This window comes from Phodopus roborovskii, unplaced genomic scaffold, assembly GCF_943737965.1.
Source record: "Phodopus roborovskii unplaced genomic scaffold, PHOROB, whole genome shotgun sequence".
Classification (NCBI taxonomy): Eukaryota; Metazoa; Chordata; class Mammalia; order Rodentia; family Cricetidae; genus Phodopus; species Phodopus roborovskii.
In genome coordinates this window covers 8826393-8851511 of record NW_026126459.1, presented here as the reverse complement: position 1 = coordinate 8851511, position 25119 = coordinate 8826393, and the positions used below count along the sequence as shown (strand labels likewise).

General features: G+C 49.0%; 1 protein-coding gene across 1 annotated transcript in view; it reads right to left on the bottom strand.

Moving 5' to 3' along the window:
* Positions 1–24805, bottom strand: part of Arhgap8 (Rho GTPase activating protein 8) — a 32836-nt gene extending 8031 nt beyond the window's left edge. The window contains exons 1-6 of the mRNA XM_051189537.1: positions 24676–24805; positions 16367–16454; positions 15801–15932; positions 12152–12238; positions 7009–7107; positions 6343–6453 (exon numbers count right to left, since the gene is read on the bottom strand). Coding sequence (XP_051045494.1) covers positions 6343–6453; positions 7009–7107; positions 12152–12238; positions 15801–15932; positions 16367–16454; positions 24676–24754 — 596 coding nt within the window. The 5' untranslated portion in view covers positions 24755–24805. The remainder of the gene's footprint in view (positions 1–6342; positions 6454–7008; positions 7108–12151; positions 12239–15800; positions 15933–16366; positions 16455–24675) is intronic.
* Between the last annotated feature and the right edge of the window lie 314 nt (positions 24806–25119).

The window sequence follows — 25119 nt, the reverse complement described above, 5'->3', positions numbered from 1 at the left end:
CCCCAGAGCTGGGCTGCTGCCAGCCAGATCCTTAGCCTCCTGCGCCTCGGGCTGCCTGGATCTGGGAGGCAAGGGTGCTGGCAGACCTCTCAGGGCCTGGGGATGCAGAGGTGTTGTTAAGCAGGGAGCCGATGGTGCTGGTGGCAGAAATCATGCCAGGACAGAGTGGTGTCCCCACAGCAGAAGGGAACATGTGGACCCAGTGAACTGTGGTGACTGTCCAGGTCGCATGGCAGTGATCAGGCTGGCCATCATTCTTAGGGAGCCCTGCTCAGCATGGCTTTGCCTGGGGCTTCGCTGCACTTTGAGACCACCCAAGCCCAACTCCTCTGGCAGCAGAGAAAACCCAGGTCCCCCAAGGGGAGAGATTTTCCCAGTCTGGGATCCACTGGCCTGTGGACCTAAGGAGTGGCATTCTACCTCTACCTGTCAGGTATAGCAATGGGGGACCTGACCAGAAGTTGCTGCTACCCACAGGGTACCACCAGTTCTGAGCCTTGGCAAGCATCCCACAGCCCCTACTTGCTGGCCCTTACATTGCTTCATGGTCTCACAAAGTCAGTGCTGAGAATAATTATCCCATCCAGGAGAGCAGATGGGCCCCACTCACTTCCTGCCCAGGAAGATATGCCCAAGGCAATGGAGTAATGTCACATCAAGTCCCTCCTGAGCACATCAATGGCACGGGCCTCTGTAAAGATGCCTGGGGCACATTTAATCCATCCCCTGAGCTGAGGTTCCAAGGGGCACGTGCAGAAGCAGAGTGGGACACAGAGCAATGTCCGGGCAGATGGGGATAGGCAGCTCATAAGCCTGCCTATCCCCTGGGAAAAGGGCGTGGCGTCAGTCAGAGCAGGCTTTTTCCTACTTTTGTATGTGGTGAATGCACAAACAGGAGTGTGGAGTGGGGAGGGAAACCACTGCAGTGAAGCTGGTTGGCTGGGGGCAGGCAGTGTGAGGACCTGGGCATTGGCTTTTCCAGCCCTCCAAGACAGTCAATGTCTCCTCAGCCTATCCCAGACCTCTGAGATGGTCATTCAGTCCCCATGATGGGAGGAATGGCTGGCTGCAGCGCCCACCACCACAGAACCCCTTGGCCATAGGGTCAGCAGACAGTGGCGGTGGGTTGATGGCAGCTGACTGTGCATCCCATGCCTTTAGAAGTCTATTAGCGGTACCATTTCATCCCCATTTCTATAGAGGACAAACTGAAGCTCAGAGAGGTAAATTATTTTTACTTAAAGTCACACTGCCTAGTGTGGGCTACAACTAGGGTTGAAATCAGGCTAAGAGATGGCTCAGCAGTCAATTGTGAGCCTTTTCCTACCCAGAAGACCTCAGTTCAGTTTCCAGTGTGTGTGTGTGTGTGTGTGTGTGTGTGTGTGTGTGTGTGTGTGTGTGTCTACATGCATGTATTGAGATAGGACCTCTTTACATATCCCTAGCTTTCCTGAAATGCACTATGTAGACCAGGCTGGCCTTGAACTCACAGATCCCCACCTGCCTCTGCCTCCTGAGTGCTGGGATTAAAAAGCATGTGCCACCATGCCTGGCAACACACAAATGCACAGACTACAGCATGCTTATTGAGTTGGGGGTCTGGAGGCAGTGAAGGTGCTGGGAGATGACAGGGCAGCAGGACTCAGAAAAGCTGTGGCCTCCTACTTACGGAGGAGTTAGAAACTGCTTCACCATTGTCTTGAAACTCTGCTATAGCAAGAGGCCTGAAGTTGTATCATTTACAAATAAAATGCATTTCTTTCTCATAGTTCTGGAGACAAGAAGTTCTAGTGCTGGGGTGGGGAGGGGCGCTGCACCTGCTCAGCTCCTGGCCAGGGTTTCTTGTGTATCATAATGTGGCAGAAGGGGGCTGAGTACAAGAGAGGGAAAGGCACGAGCCTCCCCACCCACCTTCCCACAGAAGGGACTCCCTGAAGAGAACATTCAGGTCCACTCACGAGGGTGGAGCCCATGTCCTGTGTGCCTCTTGCTGTGCCTCAGCAGTGCCATACAAGACACTGGCTTCCAGGGATACCGATACCATAGCCTGGGACCTCAGTAGGCTGGCCAGCACACACAGCACAGAACCAGGGTCCTGGGCAGCCGTCTCTCTATGACTAGGCCAGTCACAAGGAAGCAGGTCAGATATTCTCAGGACATCAACAAAGCATGACACAGGGCCTGGGGGGGGGCATGCAAAGGTAAAGCCCCTGATGTACAAGCTCACGGGCCTTAGTGTAAGCTCTGGAACTCACATAAAAAATTAGGCAGGTGGTATAAGCTTATATTCCCTACACCCAGGAAGCAGAAACAGGCAGATCCCTGGGCCTCACTGGCCAGCCAATCCAGCCTGTAATCATTAAGCTCCAGGCCAATGAGAAACCTTAGCTCAAAAAATAAGGGGTGGGGACACCTGAAGAACACCTGAGATTATTCTCTGGCCTGCCTACACACACACACACACACACACACACACACACACACACACACATGTCAAGACAACCTACAAAACAAGACACTATATTTACAAAGCATCTTATAACAATCTAGTATATGAACATTCTGTCTGTGTGTATGTCTGTGTACCATGTGTGTGCAGTGGCTGTGGAAACCAGAAGAGGGCGCTAAAGCACTTGGAACTGGAGTTACAGACAGTTGTGAGTTTCCATGTGGGTGCTGGGCCCTGAACCTGGGTCCTCTGGAAGAGCAGCCAGTGTTCTTAACTGCTAAGCCATCTCTCCACATCCCTAAAATATATATTTTTTAAAAGCCTTTACAAAAATAAAGACAAAAAAAGAAAAAAGAAAAAAATCAAAGGATCTGAAAGACATTTCTCCAAATAAGTGATATGAACAGACATTTATATAATGGGACACTTGGCATCACTAGTCACAAGAACAGAATAAGAGACTCAGTGACCTTTCTTCCAAGCCCACCAGAATGGCCACAATAAAGAAAAACAATGATGAGTGCTAGCAGCATCATGTAAAGGCTGAACCTCAAACTGCTTGTGGGAATGGGAAATGTTGGGGCCACATTGGATAATGGCCCGGTGGGTTCTCTTGAAAAGAATCACTCTGTGGGTCATCTACTTTTCTCTTCACTGTGACACAATTCCCAAGAGAAATCCACTAAAGGGGTGGATTCTTCATTGGGCTCACAGTTTGAGGAGACACAGACACAGTCCATCATGGTGGAAAGACATGATGGCAGGACCAGCTCACAGTGGCAGTGGGAGCCCACAGCTGTTTGTTCACACCACCTGAGATCAGGAAACAATGGGGACAGGAAATGGGCTGGATCACCTCCCCCAGCTACCTACCTCCTCCAGCAAGGCTCCACCCCTGAGGGTTCCATAACCTCCCCAAAAAGCATCACCAGCTAGGGACCATGTATCCAACACAGCACATGAAAACAGAAACCCCAGAAACTCACAATCTTCTATGTGAATTTCCATTATGCAAAATAATAGAAAGGCAGAAACATACAAAATGTCCAGTGATTGCTAGAGAACCAACATAATCTGCTGTAGCAATACAATAAATACATCCTCTTTGAACCTCAAAAATGGCACCAGGCAGAAGAATACAGCTGAAAGTGCCTATGCGTGGTGTGGTTCCATTTAATGTCTAGAATTTAGCAATGAAAAGTGGACTCGTGTCTGTGAGGGGCTTGTGAGGGAGGAAGGGCAACTGACATGGACAGAATGTCCTGGCCTTAGACAATGGTGGCGGTTGCCCATGGCTAAGACAATCCTCACCCACAGAATAGCATACTTATAAAAAAGGAAGCTTACCCAATAATCCAGGCCTGGACATTTCCTGGATGCATGTGTAGGTCAGTCCTACTCTGAGAAGCAGGTGGAGGATGTGGGGTATGCACATGCATGAATGGAGGGGGAGGAGTTTACACATTCTGTTTTGTGTGGAGACATCAGGGAGGGCTTCCTGGAGGAGGAGGTAGCAAGGGTGCATATTCTGCATGCTCTGTGGCAAGGCTCATGGTCACAGGCTCTTGGACAGGGGTGGGGGGATTAGTGAGGAAGCAAGCAGTGGTTCATCTCTAGACTTGCTCTCGTTCCCAAACTCACAGCTACTAGAGGGGATCATATCCCTATCCTCCCCCCTCAGGAACAGCAAGCAAACCTTTTTATTTCTGCACCTGGGGCTTTGCATGTGCTAGGCAAACCACTCTGAGCCCTATTCCAGCCTGAGCCAGACCTCTGACTCCCGGACTCTGCCTTCCTCTGTTGGCTTAAGCGGCTCGTTCCATGTGATGGCTTTCTGTTGTGAACTTAAATCAGCAAATTAACATTGGCGAATAGGCTTTGGTTATGAATTTTAATGTCTTCCATTCATTCGCAGTCCAAACAAATTAGATATCTGGTGCTTTATTTAATACGTTTATTGCCATTTTATTATAGTCATTGGCAATGAGACAACATAAAATATTAATTTAAAGGAGCAATCACACAGATTATCTCTTAAAGTGGCGTGCACAGAATGTATTCAAAGGCATCTGACGTTGCTTGCTGTTCCCTAAAGAGATAATGAAGTGGATTTTTCTGTGTGGTGTTGAGTGGATCGTGGCGGTTATACACACTAGGTAAGCGCTCCACCACCAAGCTGTACCCCAGCTGTCTGTCTGTCCAATGAACCGATTGTCAAGAGCAGTAACTAGTCCTGGAATAACTAGCAATGTGACAGTCTCAACAGTGTCCTGTCCTCTGACAGCTCTGTGTCAACATATCCTGTAAGTGCTCAGGTCACAAGACCAGAGGTGTTCCCAGTGGCCTGCTTGTGTGTCTGTTTGCTTCAGAATGAAACATCCCCTCCTGGAGAGGGGAGGAAGAGGGAGGAAGGAGGAAAGTTCACAAGGTTCATGGCATTCGCCAGAAACTTACAAGACGCATGTGGCTTGTATAAGGTCATATAAATGGCTGGAGCCTCTGCACTAAGGAATTCTGAATAGCAGAGCCACTGGGGACATCAGCAGGCCTCAGAAACATTGTGACAACTGTCACTTGATGGTCTGGGTCTCCCAGTGATAAGTTCTCACCAGAGACCCCTAGTACTTGTGATTAATGCCCTATCTGACTTTGCTGGGGCCACCAGGGGCATCTGTGATTTGAGAGCCACCAGGGAATTACAGCAATGTACCTTCATAATCCATGAAAAGGAAAGTACTCTGTAGTGGGAGAGTTTGTGTTCCAGTTTGGGGGCCAACTATTTCACCATATTCTGCATTTTCTCTCTGAGAACATCTGTCTGGGTGAGGAGGTACCGTGTGGTCCAGCAGACCATGCCCATCACAGCAGAAAGCCCATTGGACAGTGCTGATCCAGGGACACATAGGCAATAACAGTCTTCCTTTGTGATATCCCAAAATGCTCCCCTCCTCCCCTGCAGGCTCATCCTTCACAGTCCACTTAGGTTACCAGACACACCCCTGTCTTGCTCAGGGAACATTGCTTTGTCATCCCCTTCTTGCTGACAGGCACAGAACCACATGACAGCCTCTCTGCCACCTCCTGTTGCTTCCCAGCAGCTGTAATGACTGATTAGCTTAAAACAACACCCTGAATTGCCTTACAGCTCAAGTCTAGGTGTGGGGCTGGTCCCTGGAGGCTCCAGGGACATACCCTTTGTTTTTCATGCTTCTTGCTTATATAACCCTGGGGATGGCCTGGGTTCACCAAGCTGACCCAGAGAGCCCCATCTCAAGTCTCTAATCACATCTGCAAGTTCCTTCTTAGAAGCCAGGTGTAGCTGCCAGTTCTAGGGGTTACCATGTGACATGTACTGGGCATACTTCACCTTCCATGCATGCCCCCTGTATTGCAGGCCATTCTAGCGTGCCAACAGGTCTTATCCCAGAGCCCATAGGAGACTGTGAAGAAAGCTGCCCTGATGATCCAGGAAGGACGGGAACAAACTTGAACCCCCACCAGACTTCTCTTAAACTCTTCCCAGGGTTCCCAAGTCTGCATGGAAGATGGAAGATCCACTAAAGGTCAAAGTCCCAGGAGTACATCTCACTTGAAAGGTGAGAGGAGGGGTCCTAGCCAGAGTCCTGAAGGGCAGAGAGCCAGGACTGAAGCGTGCGTGACCAGAAAGCTCTTGTCTGCCTGTACACACACACACACACACACACACACACACACACACACACACACACACACACACACAGAGCAGGTCACTCAGCCTCAGTGGGGACTTGGCCCTTTCCCTCCGGTAGAGTTAAACTTAGTCACTGCAGGCAGAGGCCTGGGGCAACCTCCCAGGACACAGAGGGGTCCCAGTGTTCAAGGTAGCAGGGTAGCCTCCACCCTCCATCACTTACTATTGCAGGCTGACACCAAACTGCTGGGTGGGCAGAGGCGGTCGAGGTGGCGGAATCTTAGCGGGAGGGGGCAGCTGGCCTTTGTGCATGTTTTGCAGCTTCTCGTCATACCTGTGGACACAACAGGAGAGTGTCACCTCACAAGGGGACAGCCTTTTGGCTATGGAAGCAGTCTCCAAGTGCTATATGTGGACCAGGCTTTGATTGACATCAACGGGAAACATCCTATGCGGGAGGCTGCACCTTCAGAGAGAGTGAAGTGCTCAGAGTTAGACCAAGCTCAGGAGCCCTGCCGGAGCTGGAATGCCTGGCAGGCATGAAGCCAGGGTTCCTCTACAATTGAGACCTGGTGCTCTGGCTTGCCAGACATTCAGTGAGACATTCAGCAGGAGCTGAATGAAACTCCACTAGTTGTCTTCCAGAGCCCCTGCGCCTGCCACTTCTGGATCATTTCATTCTACACACTGCTCATCTGCACACCAGGGAACCCCTTTCATATCCGGCTCAGAAGCAAACCTGTGTCTCCGTGTTTTTTTTTAATCAGTTTTACACTGGCAGTGAGAAGAGCAAGCCTCCCGCCCACACGCAGCCTTCATACGTTGGTCTCCTGTGCATGTGTGTGGATATCAGACCCCAGAGCCATGAATGGGGGCAGTGGGCACTCACTGTATTACTTCTGGGGGGATGAGCAGCTGGTCACACTGAAGGTGTTCTCGGAGCTCACGCAGACTGCTGCAGTAGGTGACTTTTTTCCCGAACTTGTGACTAAGGAAGGAGACAAAGAATAAAAGAATGAGGTGAAGGAAAAAGGGCTGCAGGAGTTGGGGTGCTGCTCATAAGACAGACCATGCACTGAGACCTGGAATGGGCCAAAGGCCCTTAAGGCTCACCTGTATATAAAATAGCTATGGGTCTCCGTTTGAACTGGCTGTGAACTTACATAGAGCAGACAGTATGGGAGCCCCTTGCTGTGTGGAGTGTATTTATGTGTCTTAGTTTCTTTTCATGTTTCCGTGATAAAACTCAGACGAAAGCAACTTAAGGGAAGGTTTATGTTAGCTCAGGGTTCAAGGTCCAGTCCATCATGGCAGAGAAGTCAGGACAGCAAGAGCTCCAGGCAGCCGTTCACATTACATCTGGGCCAGGAGACAAGGCACACATGCATGCATGCTACTGGCCAGTTCCCCTCTCCCTTTATGCAACCCAGGGTCTCCTGCCTAGGAATGGTCCAACCACATGGGGCAGGTTGCCCCTCCCAGGCATTCCCAGAGGTCCTTCTCCTGTGTGATTCTACATCCTGCCAGACTGACCTTAATCATGACTATGTGCAGGGCTCAGAGGGCCAGTGGACTGAGTGTGCCTGTCTGGAGACACCATGGCCCCTGGTGGTTTTGAGCCTTCTTCTCCCCCTCACCAGCCCTGTACAGAGACAGAGGAGGGACCTTGGGAGACTCCCCAGAGGTGTCTCAGGGGGCCATGGGGAGACAGCATAGCCTTTACCATCAGTTCTATCTCTGGGACAAGTCCCTTGACCTGCCAAGACAAGGCCTAGGTCCCGCTGATACAAACTCTGAACTTGAGCCATTTTGCAGAATTGAGGTAAAAAAGGCAAGCTACATGAAAGTGCCAGGATTGTACCATTGGGGATATCTTGGCAACCTGATCTTTGTTGTGGTTCATAGCTGGGCACAGTGGCAATACTAGTTGGCATGCCAATGTGGATAGGAACATTCCACAAATTCCCAGCTCTAGATGAAGAGCAGGTGGGAAATGGAGGAGTCCTTGCATAATTTGCTCAATCCCAAGTGATCAGCCCTGGATATCTCTACATGGGAGCAACAAGTATAATTATCCATGTAGTGTGTCCTTGGCATTATTGTATTTGGAATGCTTGAATTTTACGAATTGCTATTTAAATTGTTGAATTGAATTTCGTTTTTTTAAAAATCATTAAATGAGTTTGGCTTGCGAGTAGGACAGGATTTCCAACAATTTCTGAAATATATGTAAGCAGGCATATGCCACTTTCACTACACATTTATACAAAGCAGAGTTCTCAGCATTGCTGATTATAAAGTCAGAGCACTGACTACCTCTGAGGAAATACTAAAGATGCTATACTTGTCTTATATTCAGCTAGGACTCAGTTCTTCATGTAAAAACAAGAATATCCATCTTACTAGTATGTAAATTTGCTTTAATTAATTTATTATATACAGCTCATGTATGTGTGTATAAAGAACTGTTGAAAAATAAATTTCTTCATAAATTAAAAAAAAACACAAACTGCATACTCAGGAATAACAATGTTTGTTCTTCACATTATAGATAACATAGAATTAAGATTATTCAACGTACAATGGCCCAAACAAAACAAGACCTCAGGGGTTGTGATAGATGGTATACCGCTGTGAAGAGTAGAATTCTGGGTCCTGTGCCAACTCCAGCCTAAATAAACCACTTCCCACACCCCAAGGAGGCCAAGGCCTGTGCACTGGCTCCCTCTCGTGGAAAAGAGTGGATTGGACCTGGAAGCCAGATTTCAGCCACAAGCAAGGTAGTTAGTTTCAGCCTGCAAGGGTGCTATCAGAGAACTCAGCTGTGGAAGAGAACGGGCCCTGAACTCGGGGACAGTCTAGCCTCAGAGGACATTAAAGGTTCCTCTGGGGTATGAAATGCTGTTAATGCTTTGGGTGTAGAGCCCACAGTCTACTAGGGGCCTAGCTGTTTTGTGGACTTGTCCAGTGTTGTCTGCTTCAGCACTGTGGGGGTCCTCCCATGCCACTCCTGCCCACTCGGGAGCCACACCCCCCCTTTCTCTGTGTAGCTGCCTACAAGGGACTCCTACAAGGGAGTCACCCACTGGGCAAGTGGACATGACCCTTCTGGCCTTTTACATTGGTGTAAGGGCCTTGGGCAGCTCAGGCAGGAATTCCAGCACAGGCACAGGTCAGGGTTTCTGTCACAGCCTCAGCCTCCAGGAGGGACTGAGTCGGGATGATTCTCAGAATCCAGCTCAAGCCTGTGTGGCTCCATCCTTCATCCTGTGTTCTGTATTCACTCTGTTGCTGGATTCCAGTCCTGAGTCCTTTACTGGCTATGGGGCCTGGGGAGACTGTAACCTCTCTAAGCACTAGCCTCCCCTGTTTAGAAGGCATGGATGACCACATAAGATGATTTTGGTGTGTGTTACCTAAGGTAAAGAGATAATTCAGTCCCAAAAAGGATAGTTTAAACCATTCTAGGGCGATAGATGCCACATTCCATAGATCACCAGGGCGGTGGGGAAGGCAGATTGAGCTGCAGGGCAGCTGAAAGAGAGGGATGAGGCTTGAGGTAGGGAAGTACTACAGCACTACCCAGGAGCCACTGATGACGATGATGTCGTATGTGTGTGTGACAATGGCAATAATGATGTATGATGATGACATGATGATGATGTGTGTGATGATGTGTATGTATGACAATGATGTGCATGATGGTGATGACAATGTATGTATGTGTCCACACATGCACACAGGAGTGAGAATGTGTATGTGCACACATCAGTGCAGACAGATGTTCAAGAGCATGTAGTAGTGGGGTCCTAGGGCCCTCAGGTGTAGACTGGTGGTCCATAGGCAGCTGTCAGGGACCCAGCTTAAAATGGCACCAGCATACCCTCCACAGGTTCAGGTGAGTAGGGGAGTCCAGGAGTGGGCAAGGCTGCAGCCCTTTGATTCTTCCAGTTCCTGGAGATGCTTGTGTCCCTTGATGTGGGACTCCTGCCTCCATCTTCAAATCCAGAAGTGCAGCATCTCTGAGCTTCTTCCCAACATTGCTGGGAAAGGCTATCCATTAAGAACCCCGGAGACCACCTTGGGCCCAGTAGAACATCCCAAGTTGTCTTCTGCTTGTAACTGCTTGCCTTAATCTCATCTGTATAGATGTGCTTTGGAACATGACATACTTTCAGGGCCCTTCTAAGCCATTCATTGTCCAGTGAAAAAGAGTGTTGAGACCCCAAGGACTGATGCCAATGATGCCCTGAAGGCTGTGTGTGGTGACAGAGACTTGGGGACACAGCAAGGTGAGATACATGGCTTACCCCTCAAGGAAGCAGGTAGGAGATGGGGAATGCAGGAGAAACAGAGTTTTGCATGTGGTTGGTGGGTTGGGCTGCCTTCCTGAAGTCAGAGGGGAAATGGAAACAGAGAATTGCTGTGGACTATTCCTGTACACTGTGTAAATTATGGTCTGATTGGTTTAATAAAGAAGCTGACTGGCCAATAGCCAGGCAGGATAAAGTTAGGCAAAAAAAACCAAACTAAGGAAAGGAAAAAGAAGGGTGGAGTCAAGGAGATGCGAGCCAGTCACTAAGGGAACAAGATGTGCTAGAGAACAGGTAAAAAGCCACAAGCCATGTGGCAAAACATCCATAGAAATATGGGTTAATTTAAATGTAAGAGTTAGCTAGTAATAAGCCTCAGCTATTGGTTGAGCATTAATAATTAATGTAAGCCTCAGAATGATTACTTGGAAGCAGCTACAGGATGAGGCAGGACAGAAAAACTCCTGTTTACAGAGACTGATGCAATGCCTGACCCTGTCTCTGTCCCGCTTTCTCTCCTAGACACAAGACACAACGTCAACCTCCTGTGTGGCCGTGGGCTTGAGAGGGTCAAGCGCATTATCAGTAACAGGCTTCAGAGCCACTGTAGGTAGAACAGTGGAAGGAGGTGACAGGGACATGATGGCACAGGAGACAGCAAAGGATTTTGAGGCAAAGGGTGATCACCCCCTTATGTGTGTGCCCTTCCTGTGCTAAAACGCTCCTTCTGAAAACCCTCCTGAATTCTCCTGGCTGACCAGAAAGGACATTGCCACCCAATCTCTAAATGTGTACCTCATCTGAATGTCCCAACCTGCCCCATGCAAATACTAGATCCTCCTGAACGAAGCTCACCAACCCACCATGTGGCTGGGTGCAGTTTGTGCCTGATGCTTATGGGTAAAGGGAGAGGAAGTAAAGACGCCTATGGGGCTCTGGAGAGCCAAGCCTTATGATCCCCTGGAGTTCTTCCCGATGCTGCATAGAAAAATCATTGTCCAGGGACAAGGAGTCCAGACATCCTGGAAAGAGCTAACAGAAGTCCCCAAATTTCTGGGCTGTTTGCCCAGGTACAGGCAATAAAAGGCTAGTCCATGGGCTGAAGCCACCCATTGTGAGCTTCTAGCAAAGTCTGTGCCTTCAGATGATTGAGGAGGGGCCTCACAGTCTGTCTGCACCCAGAGGGAGTGGAGACCAAGTCGCTGAGGCCAGTCATACTCAGAGGGAGTCACTGAGGCCAGTTGTGGAGTGTCCATACCTACAGGATCAACCCAAAGAAAACAGCTGGGAGGGTCATAGCAACATAGAGCTTCCTCACCATGTCACACTCAGCGGCAGGGGACACGCTGTCCCAGGTCATTTCCCAAAGACAGAAGGTCGGAGCCCATGCGCTTGTGTCCCCAGCCTCTGTATTTACACAGTTACCCTGCTGTGTAAACCGTAGCCCTTCCTGGGCTTTGTGAACTTGACAGTGACCTTGGGGACCAAGATACAGATGCAAAATGAGGGCATTGGGGTCATGGAGTATTTAAAATACCAGCTGCCACGTCAATGGGCCACTGTTCCTGCCCACAACCTCAGAGAGACACAGTGCATGGCCTGGTTGGTTATGTGACCTCACAAAAACCCACGTGTGCCTCAGAGACAGACCTGCATGGAACCCTCCTGTAGAGGTGTGCCTCAGAGATGGTGGGGTGAGGGTCTAGGGTGCATGCTCACCTGATGAGTGGCTTGAAGATGTTCCACAATGCCTTGATGAAGCTGGTGGGGTGCACAACATAGAGCGCCTTCAGGTTCTTCTTGTACCTGAGGAAGGAAAGGTAGGTGACCTCAGCTCCCCCAACTCCAGCACACTCTAAACCGAGTGCCTGCACAGCAGGCCCAAGCCTCAGAAAACCCATTTCTCAACAGGCTCAACTAAAGGATGTGGACGAAAACCCAGGAAGATCTGGCTGTGGTGGCTCATGCCTTTAATCCCAGCACTTGAGAGGCAGAAGCAGGTAGAGCTCTGTGAGTTCAAGGCCAGCTTGGTCTATGTACAGAGTTCCAGTAAGGGCTACACGGTGAGACTCTGTCTCAAAAACAAAACAAAATCAGACACCAGAAGAGGAAGGGACTGGGAGATGGCTCAATTGGTAAAATGCCTGGGAACCTCAGAACCCATGTAAGAGAAGGTGTGTGTGGTGGAGGGTGCTTGTAATCTCACTGCTAAGAAGGCAAAGGCAGGAGAATCCCTGGCTGGCCAGCCTTGCCTACTGGGCAAGTTCTAAGCAAATGAAAGACCCTGTCTCAACAAACAGGGTGGATGGTGCCTAAGAAAGAATGATGGCTGAGGTTACCCTGTGGCTTACACAACGTGTGTGCGCACGTGCACATACATACACACACACACACACACACACACACACACACACACACACAAACACACACACCATAGACAGTATTTAAACTTAGAAACTCTGGTTCATTCACCCGGTGCACCCACTGCATAGTTTACACTGCATGTGTGTGAGTTGATGTGTGTGACACGGAGCCTGTGGCTGTGGATACTTTTGCAGATGCTGGGTGGAAGGCATAGAACACAGACCTAAACCAAGATGACCTGGCTGTAGCTTTCAGAATTAAACCTACCCAGAGAGCTCACCATTAGTGATACCTTGTGAGTAGTGTGCATAAGGCCATGGAGGGGAGGGGCAGGATTTACTCCAGAGATCATTGTGAGGGGCCCTAGTGAAAGACCCCCCCCACTATGCTTATTGCCTGTTTGAGCTGTTCTTGCCAATTTGCCAAGGTCAAGTTATGGGAAAAGTACAGGAGGGAACCAGGTGCTGCTCTCATCCAACGCCAACCAGATATCTGTGGTCTGCAGCTTGGACCAAAGCAAAGTCAGCAGGACGATATCTGGGAACAGAAGGTTCTGGGAGCATTCTATGGAGACCACCAGAGTGCTGAGATAGTCATAACTGAATTCTTTGTATTCTTTGTGCCCAACCCGAATAAGCAACTCTGTCCTTGGTTAACCCCAATTGCCTTAATTGAATGGACCAATGAAATCCCTGTAACCATGCTTCTGCTTCTGTAAGCCTGCTTCTTGCCAACCCTATATAAACTGCCTGAGTTTTAACCTCGGCACGCTCAGTCCCCCGAAAGACTGAAGCATCCACAGGTACCTGTGTAAGCTATAAACAGCCTCTTGTACTTGCATCCAGTGGTCTGGTCTCATCTCTTGGGGGCAAGGGCCTTCCCCCTGACAGGCTCCGAACTCTTGGGGTCTTTCACTAGCCAACCTGAGGGCCAGGTTGTTAAACTGCAACAACACACCAGGAAGCCAGAACTGGGTTGAAGGTTGGAGGTGAGTGTGACTTAGGTCTCTCAGGACAGGGAGCAAAGTTCAGAAAAAGAAAGCATCTAAGCAGAGGGCTGAGGTGGCCTGGCATGGAACACCAGAGCACAGTGGGTAAGGAAGAGGGGCTGCATCAGGGAGAATAAGCTGCAGTAGAGAGGTGGTGTGAGCGTGCAGAGGAGTGTGCAGGGCTCCCATGAATTCACACTGTCAACTCATGAGGCTGACCAGAGATGTGACAACTGTAAGCAACACCGGTGACAGGGCCTCTAAATACAGCCCTCAGGAAGGAGGCAGGATCCTGGGGGAAAGGACAGGTTCCAGGGCTGGGGTCAAAGGGGTAAAGAATCCTGGACAGAGTAAAGCGGTGAGACAGGACCCTGAGGCACGCTGAGAGGCAATGGGGAGGACAAATTGGTATTATGTGAGCAGCAAATGATACAGTGAGGGCATACTAAAGGAATGCCCTCCAAAACCTCCGCCGTAAGGCAGGCTTCAAGAAATCTGCTGCCATGGAATTCCAGGAAACAGCTAACCCCCACCATGCATCCTGGAGCTCAGGGGTCACAGAAACAGGCAACTTGTCTCATCTTTGGGGGGGCGGGGGTGTCAGAAGGTTGCAAAAACAGGCAATCTAACTGATCTCCTACCTCACAATTTCAAAGAACAGTTTATCAGAAAACAAAACAAAACAAAAACCACACACACCAGTTTCTGGACCAGAAAAGCCAGGCCCTCCCCTTCCCTACTCTCTACAAAAACTGATTCTCAGATCCTGAATAGTGCATTCCCCTGTACCCTGAGACTGAGACACAGGTATGAGGATGCCAGCCTCAGACCAGCCAAGTCTGCTCCTGTCCTTTCCAGGTCGAAGTGAGTCTGTCATTCATCTTTCTCCCACTGACTTATTTCTTATATGTACCCCACTGAATGACACACCAAGTCACCTGTCCCTGGAGAAGAGAGGAGAGGGGAGAGGAGGCGGGAGGGGGAGGGGAGGGGAGGGGAGGGAAAGCACTGTGGAAGCTCTCCCAGCACAAATTGGAGCCAGAGTCCCTAGAGCCGCAGGCCTCTAGGAACAGAGGGCTCATTACCCCCCCCCAAACACATACACCTCATTGTTGGATGGTTTTGGTGCCTAAAGCACCCACTTGTTTTGATTCTATGGAGAGCCAACATAGACAATCCTGTCCCTGCCCCCACCCCCCTTTCCTGAAGAATGGGAAATCTGTATCCATTTGCTTTGTTTGGGTCTTATTCTTGAAACACTGTCAAATGTAGCCAAGTCTGGTCTCAAACTCACATAACCTAGGACAACCTTAAACTCTGGTCCTCCTGCCTCCATCTCTTGAAGGATTACAAGCATGCCCCACCATATCTGACTAAGAGTGGGAAAGAAAACACTATATATAGTTCAGGACCCCCAGTCCGAAGACCACAGCCCTTATCTTCCATCCACCTTTATCTACAGCTCACTGACCCAGGTTTTAAAAGAGTAGGGAACAGGCAGTCAGCAAGGACTTTGTCCTTGCTCATGGACAGTTGTGTTCTCTCTTGCCCTTCAGTGTGAGTGTGAATGTCCATTCACATTGGACATAGGTGGCCTCCAACCTCTATCTGCAGATATAACCATTCCCCAACCAGTAGCCTGCTAGGCACAGTGGCACATTCCTTTAATCCCAGCACTTGGGACACAGAGGCTAGGTCTACATGGAGAGTTCTAGTCCAGGCTATACAGTGAGAAGCTGTCTCAAAACAAACAAACAAACAAACAAAAAAAAACCCATAAATTATATATAGCCTTTTGCCCAGATGTCAAACTCACAGGTACATTATACACTTCTGCCTCCAGCAAAAGAACAGAAGAGTTGAGATTCTGTAGCCTTCTCTCAGATGGACTCTCTCCATCATTAAAATGAGACCCTTGCATCTGTCTCTATCCACTGCATAGCCCATGACCCCTCCACCATTCAGTCCCTGTGGGCAGTCCACCCCTGTATCCCCCCCAAAGTGCTCTGTACCCACTTCCGGTCAAACTCCTTGTAGGCGTTCTGGAGCCAGCCCAGTGATGGTTTGTTCTGGCTGCTGAGGCCGTAGTGAAAGTAGACGATGGTATAGTCATTCTCCACATGCTGGTCCAGCGTGTACTTCAGATACCTGAAGGGCACAAGACAAAGGGTTCCCTCAGGACAGTCATTTGTCCTGCACTGTGAGTTACTGATTTACGTGGCACAGACACCATGGTCAGTCAGCAGGTGCCACGCTCAAGTCATATCCAGAACCCACGTTCTGATGACTAATTAGCTTAAAACAACACCCTGAATTGCCTTACAGTTCAATCTAGGTGTGGAACTGGCATTCTTAGCTTTAGCAGCTTCATGGCCTCTTGCTTATATAACCCTGGGGATGCCCTGAGCTCACCAAGGTGGCCCAGAGAGTCCCCATAAGTCTCCAATCGCATCTGCAAAGTCCTTCTCAGAAGCCAGATGCAGCCACAGGTTCTGGGGGTTAGGACCTGACATGTATTGGACATACTTTTCCTTCCACACATGCCCTCTGCATCACAGGCCATGAGAGCAGAGTGTACTTACTCCAGCAGACGCTGGTGATTGAGCTGGTGCGAGGGTGGCAAGCGGCAGCAGCTGAACGTGAAGATGCGTCTCCCCTGGCGGTCATCCCCTGGAGGAACAGACAAGGGTGTGAGCTAGGAGCTAGGATACTTACGGCTGGGTCTGGTCTAGCCGACACGCCAGGGAGGCATGTGATGCACACATTTTCTGAGGAAACTTCCAACCATTCATCTCTCCATTTAACATGAAACACTGAGCTGCCAGGTTACATCACCAGAGCCAGGTCCCACCAGTTGACAGCTCGTGGGTTTAACTTCAGCTTCATTTGACTTCAAGTGCAGAATCTGGCTGCCTCCTTCACACAAAAGTGTCCCTCAGTGTTTTCCTGGGACAGGACCACTTGGTGGTACAGGAGTCCCACACTTGCTTTTTCTTGTGAAGGCCAAGTCACCCTGGGTTGGGATCAGCTCTTGGTACACAAGCCTGCCATGAGGCCTTAGGGACAAATGCATTATGAGGACTGGCAACAGCCACCGGTTCTAGAGCTCTGGCCTCCTTCCACCCAGGACAGGGGATGGTCTTCATCTTCAGAGAGACGGTACACACAGCTCAATTGGCTAGGGAGGAAGCAAGCTGGTCCAAGCATATGAATGGTGCTGGTGGCAGCCAGGTAGTCTTGGTGACAGGAGCCTTTTCAGATGACTCTCCAGTGGACTTGAAGACCATCCCCTGAGGTCAGGCTCAGGTCAGGCACATGGTGGCACCTAGTGATCACACAGCCTCTCTCCAGAGTACAGGTAGCTGCTGAGGTTCCAAATGCCGGATATGCCTTTCCCCAGGCCATGGCTGCATAGTCCTTCTATCTATGGGACCCCAGGTTCACGTTGGAAGACAAGATCAGGACATTACACTGAAGAACAGTAGCCTGGAGTCGCAGCTCCTGCCCACTGGGTCCTCGGGGCTTTATTCCCCAGCTCCGCCTTAGAGACAGGAAGAAAATGATGAGCAGTGCTAGCTTTGGCCATCACACTTTATTACAGGTAAACACAGGGCACAGGGGAGTGCAACTGGGACATGTGCTGAGGACCTGAGCACTGGAAAGAGAGCAGCTCTTCAGGGTTCAAAAGCAAGGAGGCCTGGCTGCAGGGGCTTTCCTCCATATCTCTTTCTTTCTGTCACTCGCGTGTGCGTGTGTGTGTGTGCTCACGCACATGCACAGTACAGTCCATGTGTAGAGGTCAGAGGACAACATGTCATGGTTGGTTCTTTCCTCCCACTAATGTGGGACCCAGGAGCAAACACAGCCTTGATGGTAGGCACCTTGATCCACTAAACCATCTCAGGAGTCCCCTGACCCTCCCCTTGAAATGAAGCCTGAATATGTAACCCAGGCTGGCCTTAAATGGGACATCCTCCTGAGTCAGGATAAAAAGAAAAAATAAAAGGGACAAATAACCACAACTGGATTCCTGCTTGTCCTTCTTACTGACTTTTGGCTCAACACAGCCAAAAGAGCTGACTGTGCAAAGATGTGTTTCCTAAAGACTTAAACACAGACATGAAAGGCAACCAATGAGCTGTGTGCTTCCTTAGGAAGGAAATGTTTGTGGCCTTAAGCACTCCCCTCTCATCCCTAAATTTAAGCCATACAACCCTTAAATCCACCTAACAATGGCATTTTCAAAAAGAATGGAAAGAAATAACTCAACCAGCTTATTAAAAACAAAAACAAGCAAACAAACAAAAACTCAATTAGTTTGATTTTATGTGTATGGGTGTTTGTCTGCATGAATGTCTATGTGTTACGCAGAGCTGCAGAGGCCAGAAGGGGACACCAGATCCGTGAAACTGGAGTTACAAATGGCTGTGAGCTGCTCTCTCTCTCTCTCTCTCTCTCTCTCTCTCTCTCTCTCTCTCTCTCTCCTCTCTCTCTCTCTCTCTCTCTCTGTGTGTGTGTGTGTGTGTGTGTGTGTGTGTGTGTGTGAATAAAACTCTCAACTTCTGCAGGAGCTGACAGTGCCCGTAATCACAGAGTGAGTCATCTTTCCAGGTCATTAAAAATTTTAATGCTTAAACTTCCCATATCTTTGTGTGTGTTGCAGAGTGTGTACATATTCCTGTGTGCACAGGCAGAAGTTGAAAGTTGGGCATCTTCCTCAGTCTCCATCTTATTTCTTGAGACAGATGTGTCACTAAACCGAGCTCATTGAATCCACATTAGCTAGTCAGGGAGTCCCAGGGATCCTTGTCTGCACCTCCCTAGTGCTGGGATTACAGGAGTGTGTCTTTCTGTGCAGCTTTTTACAGGGGCTCTGGGGGAATGAACTCGGGTGTTCCAGCTTGTGTGGCAAGCACTTTCCCATCTCAGTCCTCATCTCCCCGCTCCTTTAACTTTGCCTAATCTTTCAACCTCCTTGTACATGACATGATTTGAACAATGTAGCTTCCAAAGCCACAGAATCATAAACACACCCCTGGAACTGGTGAGCTGGCTCAGCAGGTAGGAGCACTTACTGCTGGCTCCCAGCACACAAACCAGGTAACTCAAAACTGCCCATATTTCCTGTTCCAGGATCCTATGCCCTCTGACCTCTTTGGGGCACTTTCATGCATGTCGTGCACATACATACACATTGTAAAAGCACATCAATGCAACTCTATGGAAACCAGCACCCACACTCAGGTATGTGCTGTCCCCTTCCTGTGAGCCTTTCCCTACATGCTAATAAACTTGCTACTTTGAGGGCTGTAGAGGTGGTGGCTCAGCAGTTAAGAATACTCACTGGCATCTTGTCAAGGGGACCCAGGGTTGAATCCCAGCACCCACAAGGTGGCTCACAACCATCTACAACTCCAGTTCCAGAGGATTAGACACCCTCTTCTGGCCTCCACAGGCAGCAGGCAAGCATGCCATGCACAAACATACATGCAGCAAAACACCCACACACATAAAACAAAACAAACAAAGACTTGCTAACTTGATTAATTCTGAATTGTTTTTTGTTTGTTTTTGAGACAGGGTTTCTTTGTTTAACAGCCCTGGCTGTCCTGGAATTTTGTAGACCAGGCTGGCCTGAAACTCACAGAGATCCACCTGCTTCTGCCTCCTGAGTGCTGGGATTAAAAACACCTGGCCCAAATTGTTCTTAATTTTTTTTCTTTTTCTTTTTTTCTTTTTGCATCCTGAAATTCTTTTCTACAGTACAGTCAAGGACCCAGCTTAGCGGAATGTAGTGGTGCATCCTTTAATCCCAACACTTGGGAGGCAGAGACCAGCCTGGTCTACAGAGTGAGTTCCAGGACAACCAGAGCTACATAGAGAGTCACTGTCTGGAAAAAAAACAGAACAAAACAAAACAAACAAACAAACAAAACAAAAAAACCAAACACCAGCTTTACCACAGTGGAGGTTCCAAAGAGAAATCTGGGGGCAGTGTTGAGCTGCATCTTCCCAGAGCCACTGGCACAACTACCTGAATCTCCAAACACTAGAATTACAGACATAGGCCACCACATCTGACTTTCATGTAATAGAAGGCATCCTCCTGCCCCAACCCTGAAAAACACCCCTCCTGACTCCCCCACCTCCACACCCACTTGTATTTCTAATAGAGCTGCTGCCACCCTGGCCCCCACGCAGAAAAAAGAGAGGCGGTGTATTGTGAAGTCATGATGTGTGGAAGGCTGCTGGCTGCCATGGGCTTCTAGTACCCTCGAGTATAAGCCACATACACATTGCAGGCTCAGTAGAGACACATCTTGGAAGGAGTGGACATGGCTTTTCCATCACACTGTACTGGACAGTGCTGCCCTTGGTGGATATCAGGGGGTACACTTCATGGAAAGTAGATATGGAGGCAGCTTTGGGTTGAATTCTGTTCCCAGCCCCCAAAACAACTCATGACTTCCTAGAGCCTCCAAACGTGACCTTGCTTGCAAATAGAGTCATCACAGATTTAATTATTGGTCCAAGATGGGACCATCCTAGATTTAGGACAAAAAAGTCAGGAGACACTGACTGAGGTAAGAACACAGCTGTGGACCAAGGGAGGTGGGGAGTGCAGCTCTAGTCAAAGGTCAAGAGGTCAAAGGAATGCTAGAACTAAGGAGATTGGGGTGAATCTTCCCAGAGTCTCCAGGAGTAACCAGCCTACCTACACCTTGAATTCTTACTTCTGAACCCCAGAACCATGAGAGTGAATGTTTGTTGAATTGGGAACCTCTGTCCCAGCAGTTACCTGCTACTTGGGCTTCAGTTTCTCTGTACTCCAGAGTCTTGGGAAACAGAACTTGGTGGAGAGAAATGGATTCATTTATAGTCTGCACAGACCACAGAGAGAAGTAATACAATGTATTGTGTCTGTGGCCATCTTCCAATGTATAGGAATCCATGGGATGGAGATCAGAGTTATGCAGATGAAACTGAAACGTGGCTTAGCCTGTCCCCTCCTGGGGGAAGCCACTGTACCTCAGACTGCCTTGATCTCAGAACGAAGGGCACACATGTCTCTATTTAGAATGTTCCTTCTACCCTACATCCTCTCTCATCTATAGCAAGGGACCAGGGCACATGACAAAGGCTCCTTGCTGCTCCAGATCGCAGTATCAGTCTGCAAATGTCACACACAAAGCCTGGGTCCCACAGAACCACCACCACCTGTGGCTTGTATGAGAGAGCCTCTGCCCTCTCTTCTCCCCTGCAGTCCCCAAGCCACTACCTATGGTGCCCAGGCTCCTCGGTGCCTCCTTTTGTTTGTGACCTCTTCTTTCTCCTCCCTTTGCCTGGCCCCATCCCAGAAGCCTCTGGGGATCCATCAGGTTGGGTGTCCACAACCCTCACTCACCCCTGAGAAGTCAGAGGAGACCCCTCCAGCCCCCTTGAGGGCTCCTCCCCAATCCCTTTTCTGCAGGTCCAATCATAATTGACCGCTTGCCTGAAGGACAGTACCTGGAAGACAACAAAACTCCCCTTCTAGAAAGAGACCCATCTTGAACTCACTTGTGTTGTAAAGAAGTGTTTATAGCCATTCTCAGGGTTCCCTCCCCTGCTCCCCTAAATGTGATACGGGGATAGAAGAATGCATGCCGGGAAAGAGAACGGACCAGAATGAGCCAGTATCAAGTGTGTGCACTGACTGCATGGGCCTGGGTGGGCTCCCGCCTCCCACTTCCCACCTCTGTGGCTGGAAAGCTGTTTGTTATGTATAACAACACACCATCCTTCCTCTGGGAAGCCCCAGAGCCTGGGATGTTTAAGATTCTAGAACAACCTGCTTGCAAATACAGCATCCATTCATCTCCCTGTCATTACAAACTTCAGCCAGGCCTCTGCTTGTTTAGAGCTCTGTGCTCTAACCCACCACAGTCCCCTCTCTTGTCCAGCAAGGCTCTAAGCACAACAGCAGGAAACAGTGAGTTTTCCAAACTGGGCCACTGAGATCCAAAGGCAACTGCAGCTGGAGTCTGAGGGCCATCAATGTCTCAGCTGAAGTTCTGAGTCACAGTATGGCTGCTCAAAAAGACACAGTGACTAGTGGAGAGAGATAGTAAAGTTGGCCCAGCAAGGTCAGAAACCCGGGGACATTCCCGAAGCCTGAGGCAGACCAGACTCACCAACCACAGCATCAGTCTGCAGGTCTCTCCTCACACACAAAGCCTGGGCCTTGCAGAATGGCAGCTGTTGGTGGCCCCCCCTTTGCCTGATCCAAAGATCAGTTAGCCAATGCTCACTGAGGGCTGCAGCATCTCAGTGCACGAGAAGTCAGGAGATTCCTCTCCTGCAGGCAGGAGATAGGTGTCTCTGCCCAGCACCAGCAGCCACAGAGGGCTGCCCTCCGCTGCTCCAAATAGGGGTTTCCACATGCCTCAGAAGCCAGGAGAAACCCCAGAACACACACTCCTCCTCTCCCTCCCTCTGCCTCTTAAGCCATACACCGCCTTATGAGGCTATTAGTGTCATTGTGTCTACATCCACAACATTGGGCACTCTGAGGAATGTTCCTTCCAACAATACAGACTGGCACATCACCCAGGCTTAAAAAATGATATTAATAGAAGGAGATGAACACTATACACAAGTGCAAATCCCACAGGCCTGAGACTACTTCACTGCCAGTTCCTCCCCCTGTCTACGACACGGCATCACTAGCTGCCTCCCTGTCTCCATGCAATAGAAGCCCCATTAGGTGTCCAGAGTCGTCACCCATGGCAGGTACAACATGTCCACCATCTTGACCAGTAAAACAAGGCAGAGGGTCTGAGTGGTTCACGGTCCACTTCGAGGGATGTGAGATGGGGAGAGATAGGGAAACTTGCAATTATGAGTTTGTCCTGTACGAAAGCTCAGAAGGCTGTGGTGTGCTGGGTGGAATGATCTAGATGATAGGATAGTGACACCTGTTGTCCCAAGACCAGGTTTGGCATAAATTTCCCTTTGTCTTCCAGGCTACTTGTTCCCATTAACAGCTCCAAGAGCCTCCCTCCTGCCTTCTTTCTCTGATATTTAGGTTCAGAACCTTCCATCTCCCATTCTATTCCTCACCACATGATCTCTCCTGATCCCAGTCCCCTAGGCCACAGCCTCAGTCTCCAATGCATTCATTACTCACCCCATCTGACCACTTGTCAGTTGCTGAAGTCCCCATGGCGTCCGTGGTGCCTTGACTGACCAAAAGCACCCACTTAGACGGCATGTCATTCATTTGTGTGTGAAAATAATGAATTTTATCTTTAATGTATGTTGGAAATCAAATAGTGTATGTAAAGTTAGATATTAACTACAACTTTTAAAAGGTTACTATAAAATGTTTTGTAAAGGGATGGGCACACAGGTCAGTGTCACAGCACTTTCATAGCATGCTCGAGGCCCTGGATTTAACCCTGGGATGGTAAGAAAATGAAAACCCTCACAAATTGTTCAACAACACAATTTCTTCTGTGCCTTAGAGCCAGAGCTGCTGTCCTGGGTAGGAGCACCTGCTGGTGATGAAGGCAGGATCCTGTGGCCTTGAAGGTTCATTCTTGAGAAGAGTTTATCTCAGGTCAACAGGATGGCATGAATGATTGGTACCATGACCAAGTTGGGATCCAAATTACTCCATTGGATCTGGCCACAGTACAAGGTAGAGTGAAGTACACTGTCATTTTTACTGCTTGCAGGATTGCAGACTTCACAGGGGTAGAACACAGACTTGTTCTGTGGAGTGACGATTCTTTGGAGCAAGCACATCTCCTCTACCCTCTTTGGGAAGAGACCCCTAGTCATCGTACCAAGTATACTGAACATTCTGTTGTTCTATGATAGTTTCAGATGACAAGAGCCAGGCAAATTTTCAATCTCAAATTTTATGAAAGGCTTGGACACAGGATCAAATACATCCAGGATTATATTTTTCTGTTTCTCAATTTCATTCGACACTCTCACGTAGTAGTGACCTTTGTCTTCTTTCTGGACATTGCAGATACAAAGTGTACCACTTGTACGGTTAAGTTTGAACATAGTCTCTATACTATTATACTCATATTCTAAAATCTTATGTTTGGTATTATAAAGCCATGTGAGATATTTGTAGGGTTTAAGCTATTTCTTGAAGGCTCGCAGGGTTATGTTGCTGCCCATTGTAGTAATTTCTTTTGGTACTAAATAATCTGGAAGTCCGGTTGTCAGAGGCAGGAGGAATAGCAGTTCCAGGACCAGACACCATTCCTGTTTTCTGAAGTAGTACATGCTACTTTTCAAAGCTTGCCAGGAGCCCTGGAGAGACAACTGTGAGGGAAGGCAGGGACCTCCTGTCCTTCATTCAGGGACAAAATTCAGAAACAGGAAGTTGAATGAGGTGATTTTTTTTTTTTTTCCCTTGAGGCACCATAGTAATGTGGCAGGGTAGGAGGATCTTTTCTTTTCTGACATGTCATTCTTTAGTTGCCTTTAACAAGTCTCCAGATTTGGCTACAGGACCCTGGGAAGGCTGTACTATTCCTTAGTGAGGCCACACCTGGCTATATCTAGAGGATATAACCAACTCCTAAGAAGGAGTCCTGGAGGGAAGGTGGTCCCTGGCCCAGAACTGCTGTCAGCCCACTGAAAACCCAGGAGCAAGAGTTAAAGACAGGAGTCAATGTTGAATGCTGTATGAGGCCCTAGGAGGGGAAGAGGTGACCATCTTTGTGACAAGAATGACCCCAAGTGGGAGATTGCCAAATGTGTTCTACACTAAATGCTTACTAGAAACAGCCATGGTGGATTGAGGAAGCCTGTGACAGCCCACCATCCTGTAAGATCTAGAAGACGGTACTGCCCAGTCTGGGGACCAGCTAGACGGTTTACCTACCTGCCACCTGCAGGATGCTGTGTCTGGCCACGTCATAGAAGGGGTGACTGGTGCTCAATGTCGGGTCCTGGACAGCCATGGAGACCACTGAGGGCCCTCCTGTGGCCCTCAGTGTGACTGTTGCTTCCTTGTCTCTCTGTAGCTCTGCTGGGGACACAGGAATTAAAGGAAGTCAGGAGGTAAGCTATGTTAGGGGGACCTATCACTAATCACTGACAAATCACTACTAAATACTACTGATACACCATCAATAGTTAGCCTTTATGTAACCATCCTTTCCTAGGTGTGCTTTTGTTATAAACTGAGGTGTTGAGAGCCAGGGAACAGCCAACTCCCTAGTCAACAGCTTTTAGACCCTTCCCTGCGCCCTTGCTGTTTTGATTATTCTCCAAGTAGCCAGCCACACAATGGCCACTCTGAGTGCTACACAGAGCCTTGAGAAAG